We start from the raw sequence: 15,276 nt of genomic DNA on the forward strand, positions 1-15,276 counted from the left end.
AAAAGTATGCTTATCTATTATTGAAAGCCAATATTTTGCACAATTTAAACAGGCATTTAAATATGTAATGAAAAACAAAAACCTCAACATGAATAATGATTCATATTGAAATGCATGGCTTCTATGGAATATTCATTCATTTTAATTTTTGTTTCAGGCAATAACACAAGCAACACAGTCAGTGTCATATTCCAATAACAAATGAGCAAATTGGTGACAAAAGTCAATGTGCTTGAAAGGGAGTGGGAAGAAGAACATTGATTGAATCCCACCTCATCTATGACAATATAAAAGTTGAATAAAATTTCTACCTAAATGTTAGAAAAAAACCCCAGTTCTTAAAGATTAAATGCAAAGAATAGAACAGTACAGGCTGGTGGAGTTTGCTCCAGGTGGGTGATGATTTTTTTCAGTACCCTTCACCAGATTAGTCTACACACAACCCCTTTGACTTAATGACTGGTTTTGGTCACCAATGAGGCTACGTTCAGACTGCAAGCCTTAATATTCAATTTGAATTTTTGGGTGAAATCCAATTTTTGTGTGTAATTGTTCACTTTACGTACTAATTGCGACCTCAGTCTGTCTGGTGTGTGAACCAAATGTGTCCCCAAAGTGCACTCACAATGTAGTGTTTACAAAAGTAAATCTGGTCCAGAATGTAGGATCTCATCTTTTTATCATCTCATGTCTACAGAGGAGCAATGCGGGAAGAGTTACAAATATTTTTTTGGGAAATGAGGCGAGGCTTTTCCATCTCCTCATTTCATGGAGACATCTGCTAAAGATGTCACGTGATTGCCACGCGTAATAAGTGAGCAATCTGCGTGGCTGAATTACTACTATCACCACAAATGTTCACTTTATGCTTCATGTTTAACGATTGAATTAAAGTAAGATCTGAAGTCAATACTGTTACTCAAAACAACTTTGCAGATTCACGGACAAATGTCATTCTCCCTGTGTAAATATTGCGTTTGTGGAATAAGTGTTAATGCACTCGTTTTTAGCCATCTCCTGGGGCGGCCATTTCGTCTTCTGTCGACTGAAAATGACATCCCAGCTGGTCACAATGACCAATCACGGCTCTGATTCAGAAAACAGGTCAGCTGTGATTGGTCGTTGTGAGCTTTTGTGATGTCATTTTCAGTCGACAGAAGACAAAATGGCCGCCCCCGGAGATGTCTAAAAATGAGTGCATTTTACTGCTTAACTTATATTCCACAAACGTAAAATTAATCAGAGTGCTGTTTTTCAACTAGTGGGCCTGCTGAAGCTGAGCTATGATTGGTCGTTACCTGAGCCCTGAGCAGTTGTGATGTCATTTTCAGTCGACAGAAGTGACAAAATGGCCGCCCCCGGAGATGGCTAAAAACAAGTGGATTTTGCTGCTTAACTCATATTTCATACTAATCATATTGCCGTGTTTGATCTGGTGGGCCTGCAGAGAACATATTCTTAAAAAAATATGTTTGGGTTGACTTCCGCCTTAAATAGAGAGGTGTGTGTGCCTTTCAAACAACTGAATTCATCACGGGTGGACGTGAAACTGCAGGAACCTCTCAAGGATGATCAGAGGAAACATGATGCATCTGAGTTCACTTTTGAGCTTGTTGTTGTTGCTTGTAGATTTTTGGAGGAAATTCATTTATTCTATTTTGGAATGAAGCTGCAACAAAACCAAATGTGGAAAAAGTGAAGCGCTGTTAATGCACTGTAAGCTATGAAGAATACTAAAGAGTCGTAAGTTGGGGTACTCATCATTCATTGACTTGTATAAGCGGAAAAATGTTGAGATGTTACCAATAAGGTCATTTAATAAGGTTTTATAAGGGCAATGGTTTGATTATGGAACTTATTTTTATTTCCTTTCCTTTCCTTGGGGAATGTTTGAACAAAGAGTTTCTTCTTTAGGCGTGACCAACAAAGCATGAACACCCCTCAAGGTCAGGTACTGCAGCCAAGATGCAGCTCAAAGGATTTGTTTGTGTCATATTTGGAAAAAAGGCTAACTAAGGAGGAATGTGAACAGCATCAGAGTTGTTGTGCTCCTCGCAGCATTTTTTGTATTTTTTTTTTTTTTTTTGCCGCAGAAGGTTACAGAGCGGACAGGAGGCGGGGCCCTGCCCACCTTCCCTCTGCAGACAAGTAAGTGTAAATTCTTTGAGCATTAACTTTGTTTCACTCCGCTGAATGTTATGACAAGTTGCCAGATGGGGTCTGTCTATAAATAAGTCTGTGTTGCTGTTGAATTATATACCAAGACATATGCTTTATGCATATCATTACTTTACAGGGCAGAGTGTGTCATATGCTTCTGGCTCAAGAGGATCTATGCCCGAGACTGTTTAACAAAAACACTGACTGAGAAAGAGCTTGATTTTTTAATGTAGCCTGGATCTGACCTTCACAAGGCTGTATATCAGAGAGAACAAATCAGCATATTTGGTGTGTTTTTCACACAGAAAAACACCCGCTTCTTCATCTAACTCAGCGCAAGGACTGAAAACACAGCAGTACCAGAAACTTTGGATAGAGAGGTGAGGGGGGCAAAGTTTTATAATTAAACTTCATTCTCCATTCCTTCATTAACTTCCAAAATGCAAAAATAGCCGCTCATTTTTATTTATTTATTTATTCTCATCTATATACAATCAGCGATGATCAAAATCACGCATGCATTTGCAAATGCAACATGGCTGCCATTCAAAAGATGACAACGAAATTTTGACAGGCAGAAAAAGTCCTTGCACACGGACCACATTAGGTGGAATTTTTCATACAGGTTGTTACGGCCCACGATGAGTCGCGGCCATCGTCACCAGTTCAGCCAACCAATCAGAGCAGGGGAGAGTAACCAATTTAGTCAATTACTTTCAGCTGTGGCACCACTACTTTAAGAGGGACTTGGTGAACGGGGCTGGCTGCGGGTGATGTAGTCAGTCCTTGTAGTTTTCTGTTTGTAACCGCTGTCTTTTGTTTAGTGCACCTAATTAGCCATTACCTTCTTTCATCCTTTTCTGTAGCCACTATCCATTCGTTTTTGGCCTGGGTGTGCAAAGGCCCACCCAGATTGACAGACTGCCCACCCAGTGAGATTCATGAAAAAATATATACTTTCACATTTTTGTAAATTGTTACATTTTTTTTGAATTTGTGTTTGTTGTGTTTTTTATGTTACTGAATATTAAGAATGGTAATTGCGGTTGTCTAAGGAAGATCTGGACTTCATATTATTCAGTTTGTCATTTTATTTGAATATACGATGTGTCGGGACTGGAGGATTGTGCTCAGTGAGAGAAATATTCAGGACCACCCTGATTTTTCCAGGCCAACCCGTTAGACACGTACTGGCTCCGCCCCTGCTCAGCACACAAACCAACACCTTTTCAAAGTATCTGACAGATTCTTACTTGCCTAAATCATTGCTGTTTGTTCTGACCAAAAACTTAAAAGATGCTGCCGTCATTTAGAAAATATAAAGCCAACAAAACGAAATGGAGCCTGATCTAGTTGACCCTAGCCCTATCCAATGATGGGGACTTTTCTTTCCGCATCACTAAAAATACGAATTTGTGAACGTTTCTGAAAATTTTGTTGGACTCGTTGACGGACGCCCGTTTAAAATTAGAGGCGGACCGCCCTACAGACTGGTACTATTTTTTTCCCTCCGGAAAAAAAGGCGAATAACGGACGTGAATTTTTTTTTGTAAAATGCCCAGCTTTGCCAACTAGCTCATGGCTCAGGTTGGCGTAAACCTACCAGCAAATAAAGACTAGCAGACTAGCAAGTCTGATAACATTTACAACACTATCGCCCCCCCAAAAAAAGACACACACGTACACAAAACGAGCCACTTTTAAAGTTTTATTCATTTTACACTGTAGTTTGACTACAGCATGATTACAAACAAAAGTTTTGACTACAACAGCACTTGGAGCAACATTTTTTTTCTTTTTGTGTAAAAGCATTGCAATAACAGACCTTAGGCCTAAAACCTAGTACATCACAATTGCTTAAATAAAAAAAAAAAAAGAAGAAAAAACAACACATTTTCCCCGTTTGTGTGGACATACTTTCACACACACACAAAGAGGGGACCAAGGGGTGGAAACAAGAAGGTATATTTGTAAATAAAGCAAACCAATGACGCTAAAACCGACGGAAGCAGTCCTATAGTCACCGTCATAACAGAGAACGATGAAAATGAGACATTTTTGACATATTTCTCCATGAAACATCTTTAGCACTTGAGACCAGACTTCTAATTAAAAAGAAAATAAGGAGCCTGCCGCAAAGATAATTCAAAAAGAAAAATCAGTCTGAATCGAAGTTAATTCATCAGCCGAGTGCAGGAAACAAACGGGGAAAAAACAAACAACAAAAAGAAAAAAAAAACAGTACAAGGAGCGCTAACAGACCTTCATCCAGAGTTGAACAAGGACAACTGCCACTTATTTGGTGCTTTGTAGAGAAAATGGCACATTGCTATGTACACCGTCTATAAAGAAGAATGAACATGCTCTGCTGTTATTGTACAGTGGAGTATTTTTCAGTACGTCTGTAAATAAATGACTGCAGATTAAACAACACAAGAGTTTGCTCAAATATACTGAGCCATCTTAAGATGTAGAAAAAATAAACACAAAGTACAATTAAATGATTTATCTGCAATTTTCCTGTTTTCTTTCACACCGCTTGTGAGTATGCACACACAAACTACAAATGAAAGACCCTTTTCCTTACACGGCGTTCTTGTTGGATAATCCGGCGTCACGACGTTCTGGACATAAAATGCTTCAACCAGAGGTTCGTATCTCGTCAGTTTATACACTTTTGCAGCATTACAAACCCTCGAGTAAACTTAAGGACGGGCATTTGACTCAATTTCATGGATCAATTGCGGCGAAGTCTTCCTCTGAATGTTCTGAACTCCTCTTTCGATGCCAGTGTTGTGTTGAGAAGAATGGAGTTGCAAAGCTCTGTGTGGCCGTAGCTTAAGTGGTGCGCTCCATTTTGCATTTACTGTAATCGATTATTATGACTAGCACTGACTGCAGCATATTAAAAGATAGCTGGACACAAACATAATACTTGATTTCTCCAACCGCAGTGGACGTCGGACTTGTAGACATGTCCCACATAGATGGACGTTGAACGATGCAAGTTGACCTTAACGTGGCCTGGCTGAGGTTGCAGCACACACAACTCAGCGTGTGTACGTCTTAAATGCTTTTTTGGAAAGATGCGCCGACTACACGTCTGGTAGTCGTTCGTGGCTTGAAGAAAAATTGCCAGCCAGTAACCCCAAAAAACGGCATAGCCTCCAACCATGCCATCCTTACTTTTCCTCCGCTTCACTTGATAGTATTGTGAGGGAGCACTTTTTGCGCTGTAACTGTATTCGAAGCATACGTTCAGGTTTCAAAAAAGACAAAGCATTATTTTTTAACTAGTAGGCCTTTACAAATTTGATGCTGCCTTCTTAAGTTTTATATTTTCTATACATTATTTACAACATTTTTGTGGTGTCTACCCATTGGGTAGGATATGTGCATAATATATATTCAAGTTATATACAGCACCTTACAAACAAAAGACAGACTACTGAAAAAGCACCGTTGGAAGTGAGGCACAACGAAGGTGGGAGCTTTTTGAGTGCAAGTGGGTTCCTATGTCTGCTCCGCACACGCGCAGACGCACGCACACACGTCGACTGACTGCTTGAAATGTTCCAGCTGCTTTACTGTGGAGGGGTTCAACATGCTCAATTTTAGGACCAATGGCGGAGCTAGAGGGGAGACCACAGGGGCACTTAACACACACACACACACACACACAAAATATGCTTGGATCCCCCAGGTGCCAGGCCAGATAAATGACGTTTGGGTATTTTTATTTTTTCCCCCCATCCCCTGTAGAGAATATATAATGAATATTTATCAGTATTTTTGGGGCTCAAAAAAAAAAACAAACGTTTTGCTCTGGGGACCCCCCGATATATACTTGGGGGGGAAAAAAAAAACCTAGCTCCGCCAGTGGTTAGGACGTGCTTCGCAGAGGTGAAACGTGGCATTCGTTCCGTGTATGCTCACACACTCGGGATGAAATTCCAATAAAAGACAAATGTGCCTTACTCTGTGTGGAGGCCAGAATTGTTGCTCAATTGGCTAACGTTAGCATTCTCTCTGGCTGCACTCCTACAGTTGGAGCACCCTCAATAAAGCAGCTGTAAAGACTCCAAAGCAGCAGTTGGGACTGATGTGGTCTGCTCAAACATGAACATTAGGCACCTTTTTTTGTTTTGTTTTGTTTAAACTCACATAATTGTAACATGCAAACCTCCTTGTAGAAAACAAAGTTAATCTTTGTATCCCCCCATTTACAAGCCACGACGAGTAAGACAGAAGAAGCGAGGAAGAAAGAAGAAAAAGCGAAACAAATCCACTTTGAAGCAGCTCCCCCTGGTCCAAGGCCCAAACGCTTTGGGACAATTGTGTCACCAATGAGGAAAATGATCAATAATATTTCCCCCTTCCCACGTGAGTCCAATTTTGGTCCCGATACGGAAAGTTTTGACTGCCGAGGTTCAAACCTCTGCTATGGTTTGATGGCTTGAGGGAAGAGATGGGCGGAGGGGGGGTATGGGGGATTGGGGGCTCGATGAGCAGCAGTAGCAAAGAAAATTAGCAGTAGCAGCAATAACAGCAGCAATGTTACGCACGCACGCACGCACACACAGAATGAGAATGCCTTCATTGAAACTGATCAGATGTAGCACTTCAGCATAACTTGGAACTATCGGTTCACTAAGGCCTCCATGCTGATACTTTTCCAATATGTGTTGTATGAGGTGATATCAAAAGGGAGAAAAGAATCGTCTGTATGGGCTCCTCGCTTTACGATGGTCCTGACACACAGTCGAGGGGACGAATTATGTGCAGCGACATCATTTTACATCCTGCAAAATCCTGTCGTTTTATGGGATCTTTTGATCTGGATATTACAGTCGCATTCTTTGGACGCACGACGGGGACGTGCCCCCCGAGGGCAAAGAAACTATTGAGGCCAGTGTTGATGTTCCAAAATGAGATTAGTAGGGCCATGTTAAAAAAATAAAAGTGGGTCAATATTGGAGTCGGGGAAGCTCCAAGTTGTTTAATGCTTTCTGAGGGGAGGCTCACGTTTGGAAAAAAAATCCTGCTTTACCACATATCACGTGGACACTGAAAATAGAGAAAAGAAACAAAGCAAAGCAAGCTTTGGACTAGCCAGGATACTTCACGGATGAACCTATATAGGCTGGATGTGACTGCGGCATGCTTTTTTTTTTTTTTCTTTCTTCTTCTTAATTTCACTATAATCGCTCCCATCATGCACCTCTGGCTTTGTAAAGTGACACTTTGAATTCTAATGAAGGCTTCATTAATTCCGCGCTAATGTGGACAAGTGCCAAACGTCCTTGACTGTTGAAACTTAGACAAAGCAGCCAAAAACACACAAGCATGTGTGCACACGCATACACACACTTTTCTTCAGCAGACACATTAAGTGCTTTTTCTGTGTTGTTAAAAGGTCTCACCGACAAACAAACACACACGCACGCACGCACGCACACACACACACACACTGCAGCCAGAAGGAAGCAGACGCCTGGATGAGCCCGGTGCTCAAGCAGATCCAGTCTCCACTTTAAAGGGGCTTGGCGGACTCAGCATTATTTTCTCCACATGGATCGAAGGAAGATGAAGATGAGTGTTTGCCAAAGGACACTGTTTAAAAAAAAAAAAAAAAAAAAAGCAGTGGAGGAGAAGGACAATGCAGAGGGGAGGGGACACTGAATGTTTCCAATGAAAACAAGCTCAAGAAAAGAGAACGCACAAGAGCAGAGGAGAAGGCAACAATGAGCAGAGGAAAAGGCTCGATTTTCCCCAAAGTTTGTTCTCCTTTTCCAAAAAAAGGAGCCCTCCCGTAGCCCTTGGGACTGCTTACACAAAATCTCGACGTCCACAGGAATCTTCGCTTTGTGGCGTCTTGCTTTGATTGGCCATTGGAGAGATATGATAGAGCGTGGAGCTTTACTTTACCACCAGTGTCATGGCAGAGTTCATTCACAATGCACTGTTTGGCAGGGGGGAGGGGGAGGGGGTCATGAGACAGGAAAGAGGAGGCGGGACACTGCTATGAGCAGACAGCAGCTGGGTGGACATTTAAAGGAGGGTTTTCTTTGTTTGATAGTGAGTATGATTATGCATAAAAAAAAAAGGTACTACTGTCATTTTGGTGCAGATCCAGATAAAGGTCACTTTTGTGAACGTGAATAGGCAGGGGTGCACATCTTTTTTTTTTCATGCGGTACACACATGAGTGCCAGGAGATTGTCTTTGGTGACCCCAGAGGGGAAAAGCCGAAAGGATAACAACTCACTAGTGAGCCAACGGATCGCATAAGTGACGGTTCGGACTGGTCATGGATTTTGAGTCACGAATCGTTTTCTGTATGAGTAAAAAAAAAAAAAAAAAAAGCTAGATTTTATGAAACGCTTTTGCCCATAAAAAATAAAAAAATAAACTCCTAATGTCTAACATGGCCGTTTAAGATTTAAGAACACAATTTAACACAATTTTCTAAGTGATACATTTCAAGGTATCCTGCCAGACATTTCGAGCTGAATGTTTTCTTACAATTATTAGGCAAACGTGTTGTTATAAATTAAATGATTTTTTTTTTTTTTTTTTCCATAATGAAAAAGACTTGGAAGTGCAATTTAAGGCACCTTTCTTAAAACATGGACAGCACATTATAAAGTAATCTAGGGCCACAATATAGAAAAAGAAGTTAAAAAAAAAAAAAGGAAGCCATTGAGGAACAGCTGTTGAACTACCAGCTAATGATAACAGCTGCTAGCCACTAACGCCGGAGACTTGTGAACGTATCACACAACGACAGCGCAATTAACCAGCGGTTTGTTCGTGTCCTAAATTAGCGACTGAATCTGATTTCGAGACAGCGTTGTGTTGATGCCGAGACGTCGAAACCGGAAGTCAAGTTAGCCGTTACGCCACCACGCGGGCCAACTTCAAAGTAAAAGTTCACTAAGGCTATTGCATTGGCATTAGTGACTCAATGTATTATTTGGTAAGCTTTATTTTGAAGTTAGCCTTTTTTCGTTTTTTTTTCCACCAACCGTTTTGCGCATAGTGCCCAACCGATGCTTGATCCTTACCAATCAAAGATGATTTGCTGCAGTGCACCACTAGTGTGTACAGGTACGCATACGTGCGTCGTGACGCAAATGACGGTATGAATCAGTGATTTCTGTTGCGCATGCGTACCAGTTATGTGCACCCCTGTGAATAGGTCCTTTTTCAGTGATTGATGTAGTCATCATCAGAATGAAATTCAAGCATTTAAGGAGTTGGGTGTACAATTTGGATGGTTTGATTTGTAACTTGGAATCCAAGAAGAGAATGTCTCGCAGCGCGTTGCGATGCACTTTTCAATCCCGGAGAGTTTGTCCACCCAGCTGCCCGTCGACATTCACGTGTTCTGTCCTCACTGGCTGAAGCGTATTCCGTCCAAATGAAGCATGGCAGAGTTGTTGGTATCCAAGTCTCCTTGTGCCTGTGGCGAAAGCGGACCGAGATGTGGTAGGCTGGGTACAAAAATTTGTTGACGCTTCAAAAAAAAAACAAAAAAAAGGAAGGAAGTAAGCTTATAATACTTGGTTTTTGCTCCCAAACACCTTTGGGGCTAAAGTTCAGTCACTCGGTCCATTTGTGAGACAGAAAACGAAATCAAACATATAATTTCCCTCTTTAACAACGAGAAGATAGTGCAACTTTTAAATAGCTTCTATTTTTCAAAGTCTTTTTTTTCCCCTCTCCCCTTGTTTTGTTTCCTTGTGAACCTTGGCACTAAGATTTGAGTGTGTGTGTGAGTCACTTGTTTTGTTTAGGTCCTTTGATTCTCAGTCCTGGCTTTGTGCACAGATCCCGGTCCAAAAAAGTGGAACTTAAAAAAAATGTACAAATAAAAATACCCTCCTCCATCCCTCCAGATAAGGTTGCCAGTTGGGATGAGGGAGGATGAAAAAAAGGGTTTCAATCTAACTTTTTCTGTTGAAGACAAAAAAAGACTCCATGCACAGCGTCATCCTGCCTCAGCAGCGCTTGCTGACCACCAGTTCAAAACCGCAGAAAGAGAGAGACAGAAGCAATAATCAGAACTGACGCCCTCTCTTTGCTTGATTCGTAGAAGCTAAAGATGCTGTTTGTTGTGCGCGGGAGTGTGGAGCGCGGAGCGAGAGCGAGACACCAAGGTCTGTGGGCGGCCCCGCTCACACCAGGTCCTCCGGTTGGCCGTCCTTCGTCTTGGAAGGTTCCGTTGTGCTTTCTGATTGGCTCTGCTGCTGGATCATCCTGCTTCCGGGCCCCCCGCACTCCCCCGCCCTTTGGTTATTGCTTAGCTGGTGGAGAAAGAACGTCGAGCCAATCACTTCGCTGTACGCGGGCGGGGGGGCTTCCATGCGCCCATGGATATTCGAGTTGGCCACGCTGATGCCCGAGTTACTGCTCGGTGGCCTGGGCCCGCTCGGCCCTCCGCCGCCGACCCCCATGTCGATCAAGTCGCTGTCGTAGATGGTCCGGTTCGGTGGCGCCCTCACCGACTCCCGATTGAGCTCCATCTGCTGCTCGGGGTCGCGAAGCTGCAGGGTGCAGGGTCCCTGGTAGGGTGGGGGCTCCTCGCCGTCTGACAGCGAGATGGTGGGCGGCAGGTCAATCTGGTGTTGCAGGTACGGATAGGTGGGCTGGAAGCGGCTGAAGCGGTCCCTGTGCATGAAGGCGGGAGCGCTGAAGCGATCCCTGGACTGGGGAGCATAGAACACCTAAGAGACACAAACGGTTGGCTTAGGAAGGCAAATATAAATTTGACAATATTTGGAGGAAATCACTTAAGACTCATTTGATAAAGTGCAAGGCAAAGCTAATGAAATAAATGCTGTAATCACTTTTTTTTTTTTTTTTTTTTAGAAACCATTTTTTCAGCTTGTCGGTTATCTCGAGAAAGGCCAGGATCTCAAATAAACGAGGTGTAAATGAAAATGAGAATGAATTCTCTTCCAGGAGGAAAAAAACCAAAACAAAAAAATGACATGAGAATAGCACACGACGTCCATTGGACAGCAGACGACTAATTACAGAGCGTTTCTGCGACTAGCACGTTCTTGGAGAAGGATTGCAGTCATTCTCCATCTGCATTTGCATTCGGGGATCAATTTGCACAAGGATTTCATGGGCACATGCCGTCATCATGTGCCAAAGTTTCATGCTAACAGGCAAACAGTTATCAAAATAGCGCCACTCGCTTTTGTTCTTGGCAGAGGAAATATGATGCAATGCAAAAGCTTTGTGCACGATCCTACTTAAGGGAATATTGAACTAACTCCAAATTCCGGAAACAACAACTGAACGGCAAGGGAGAAGAGGACCAAGTTTGTGCTTTGAACTTTTTCAACAAAAATTTGGGGAATTCTTTAGAGCGTCTCTGTGGGGATGCCCTCCACTGGGCACCTCGCGTGCCATAAGGCAGGGGTCCCCAAACAAAAAAGTACACTACATCCGGTTTATTTATTATTCGAGACTGAAAAACATTTTATTTTGAAAAGTGACCGGATTCTCCCTGTGACTGACTCAACGCATGTCAAGTTGTCCCCATCACGTAACGCTAATATTAAATGCACAAGCTAACAAATAAGTAATATATATATATATATATATATATATATATATATATATACACACACACACACACACACACACACACACACACACACATTAGGGGCGTAACGGTACACGTCTGTATTAATACGTTTCGGTATGGCATGTTCGGTTCACCTTGCATACCGTTTCTGATCAGTTTTTACTATTAGCCCGAGCTTACGCAGGGGCGCTTATTGACTATTGCACTACTGTCTCGTGTCTCTTTATACACAAACAGCCTCGCCGCGGCCATCGAAGCCTTGCCGCGAAAAATAGACTAATGACGGACTACAGACGAATGGCGGACTAAATAAATCGGCTTCCGACTATGCTTAGTCCGCCTATTTTTAAATTGTTCCCGTCAGTCGTGAATCGTCAGCAAAACGGGCTTCCGTCGGTGACGGATAGACGGACGGGCCCATCACATATCTTTTGCTTTTGTTATGTAGTTCCCTACAGCCATGTTGTTAATGCAAGCAATGCACATGTGTTGGGGACGTGCTTTGAACTATTCAAGTCCCTAAAAAAATGGACGTGACAAACTCAAATTCATAAAAAAAAAAAATGGATTAATCACCCCGCCCTACTATTAACTACCCTGGGTGATGCTAGCAAGTTGAATAATTTTGCCGTTTTCACTCAAAATGCACAACATGTAAGTAACATTTGATTCAGTTGACTGATCCATATCATGTTACAAGTAGAATACAGTCGCACTTTCAACAGACATAATTACTGCTGGGGAGCTATGAGCACATACAAAAGCAATAGTTTCACCTCATTTAGGCTCCCTTTTCCTTCACCTCATTTCTCACATATCTCACCAATTTAAAAACATCTACTTTGGTGAGCTGCTTTCAGAGGGAAAACATTTCAATTAAGCATTTTTTTTTTCCTCATACGCCCCCACAGTCGGGTAATCAGGATAGAGAGGACGACTGACTGGAAAATTATAAAAAAAAATAAAAAATAAAAAAGGAGGGAATGAGGAGCATCGTAAAGGATGGAAGTACTTGAAATATGAGAAAGACAGTACAATGGAACTAAAACAATAAAAAGGAAGCAGTAAAAGGTAATGAAACATGGGAGCCGCAAATGGAGAGCAAGAGGAAACAAAGGTGAGCGACAAAGGAGGAAATAGGAGATGGAACTGGGAAAAATTGCAGGAACCATAGAAGCAGACTAGGCAGATTGATAGACGGAGGGTGGGGGGAGAAAGGTGCGGAGCTGATCGAGGGAGCAGAATGCAGCAGAGCAGGGCAGCTCTCAGACGGCTGTCTAGACAGTGTCAGGGGAGGTGCTGCTGATTAATGACGCACCAAACACACACGCGCACGTACACACGCTATGGCCTTTAGCGCTTCAAACCCAAACTATTTAGATCCTCTCATTGTTTAATATCTGTTGACACGCAAGACTTTTGAGTGCCAGCAATGGCACCCAAGCCAAAGGCATCGGTGTAGACAAAACCAAGCCAAAGTTCACTCGGTGGAACTTCCCTACTGCTTCACTTCCCTTTGCAACAAGTCAATAATCATTGTCATAATCGCGTGCCGGAATCCCCCTGGAGCCGTTTGTGATATTCCCAGTATGTCTTTTCCCATTGCCATTTGTAAGTGGCTCCATCTGGCACGAACAACATGAAGCAAACAGATCAACGGTCACAGAGACGATATTGGCATTAGTTTGTCTTTGAGAACACGCCAGACTTGACGTGATTTGGAAACCGGTTCCATAGTTGTAACTGGCGCTATACCAAGGCACTGCTTGTTGATTAAACATTGACAAGCAACCGCATTGGGGATGCCAATAGATTTGTGTCCTGACTAAGTGAACAATTCTACCATGGCAACAACTACTGTAGGCGGGGGCATTCAACACAATATTGCTGATTATGCAATCAGACATATTGTATTAAAAGAGTTACGTACACATTAGTCTCATTCACATCTGTCGGTTTGTACAATTACCGATGGCGGAAATGACTGAAATAAAGCTGTTTTTCTGTGTTTGTGCAAGAGTGAACGCGTTCTTGCTGGAAAATACCAATTGGGTCAATTTGTTTTCTGTTCACTAGTTGGGAGTCTTTGTTCAAGACTCTTGTCTACCTCCGCACACAGTCTGGTAGTCTAGGTGCAGGAGAGTTCAGTGTCGCAATGTGTTACCTCTGAGGCTCCTTGTCGCGAGTTGCTGTCTGAAGGCCACAGGCACCCGTCCTACGCAAACACAACCAAAGACAAAGACAAAGACAATGACAATGCATCTTTTGTGATGAAATCACAAATAGGACTTGTATTTCCCGTTGCCTGATGTTGACGAGGTGTTTATCGATATTTATTAACATGTCATGTTACACATTTCATTCATTGTAAAAAAAAAAAAAAAAATGTCTAATGTTTAATTTGTGAACTCACGAGACTGGTAAACGAAACAAATGCTAACTAAAACAAATTGGGGAGCATGCACAGCATGAAAGAGGAAAAGGAATACGTGTCCTTTTCAGCGTAGGGCGTCACGTAGGTGATCCTTGCCACATTAAAGGAAGGCAGCTTGGAAGCGACAACAAAGTCATGCAGCAACCCAAATGACTGTTTTCTGCTATGATACACGCTGACCTCAAATTATTTCCGCATACTGTGGATGTTTTGTGAAACTAAGCCAGCAAGGCAAGGCTGCATTGCAGGTCATTATTGTCTCTGTTAGGAAACAAAGGCTTCATGCTGCTTGTTTCTATGCTAATACTGTAGCTTCGATGGTGTTGGTTTCTGATGTTGCATTTAGACTTTTTGTTTGTGGATGCTTCCGTTAAAGGCTTTTCTTGACAATAACATGTTCTATGTGCCTCCACTAGTCGAAAGACAGCATTCTGATTAACGTTGCATTTGTGGAATATGAGTAAAGCAGCAAAATCCACCTGTTTTTAGCCATCTCAGGAGGCGGCCATTTTGCCACTTTCTGTCAACTGAAAACGATTGAGCCATGATTGGCCGTTACCTGAGCCCTTAGCAACTGTGATGCCATTTCTGTCGACAGACAGTGGCAAAATGGCCGCCCCCCCCCTAAAAAGGTGGCAAAAAACAGGTGGATTTTGCTGCTTAACCCATATTCCACAAACGTAATATTAATCAGAATGCCGTGTTTCGACTAGTGGTGCTACACAGAACATACTATTCCTTAAAGATTTTAGGTTGACTTCCCCTTTGAATAATTTGTGTTTTTATACCATGGCGCAAAAGCAAGGCAGTAGCGTTGAAAAAAAAAATCTGCTAGCTACTATTTGGTGTTTGGTGATGATAAATGCACCAGGCCAACCATTAGAAAGAATCACTCATTGCCATCATCAAAATCCACACATGGGGTATAATAACACGTGCAAAATATTTATACAGGTACTCTGCAGATATGATATAGATTATTGTAATATAGAAGGTACCAGAAACCTTTCAAAACAGTGGACATTTTTGTAAATTTCTGAATTTTCTTACCATTTTCCAATAACATCAGTGATAGTTA

The 15,276-nt window shown here is 42.2% G+C and overlaps 1 protein-coding gene across 2 annotated transcripts in view; it reads right to left on the reverse strand.

Moving 5' to 3' along the window:
• Positions 1–3,855: 3,855 nt before the first annotated feature.
• The window catches only part of LOC147143986 (low-density lipoprotein receptor class A domain-containing protein 4-like), a 185,794-nt gene continuing 174,373 nt past the window's right edge, over positions 3,856–15,276 (reverse strand). For both annotated transcript variants that reach the window (XM_086037759.1, XM_086037761.1), the window contains 2 exons: positions 13,929–13,979; positions 3,856–10,889 (listed from right to left, as the gene is read on the reverse strand). In XM_086037759.1, coding sequence (XP_085893885.1) covers positions 10,341–10,889; positions 13,929–13,979 — 600 coding nt within the window. In that variant the 3' untranslated portion in view covers positions 3,856–10,340. The remainder of the gene's footprint in view (positions 10,890–13,928; positions 13,980–15,276) is intronic.

The sequence above is a fragment of the Filicampus tigris genome, chromosome 8 (genome assembly GCF_054856515.1).
Source record: "Filicampus tigris isolate MCC_2025a chromosome 8, RoL_Ftig_1.0, whole genome shotgun sequence".
Lineage (NCBI taxonomy): Eukaryota > Metazoa > Chordata > Actinopteri > Syngnathiformes > Syngnathidae > Filicampus > Filicampus tigris.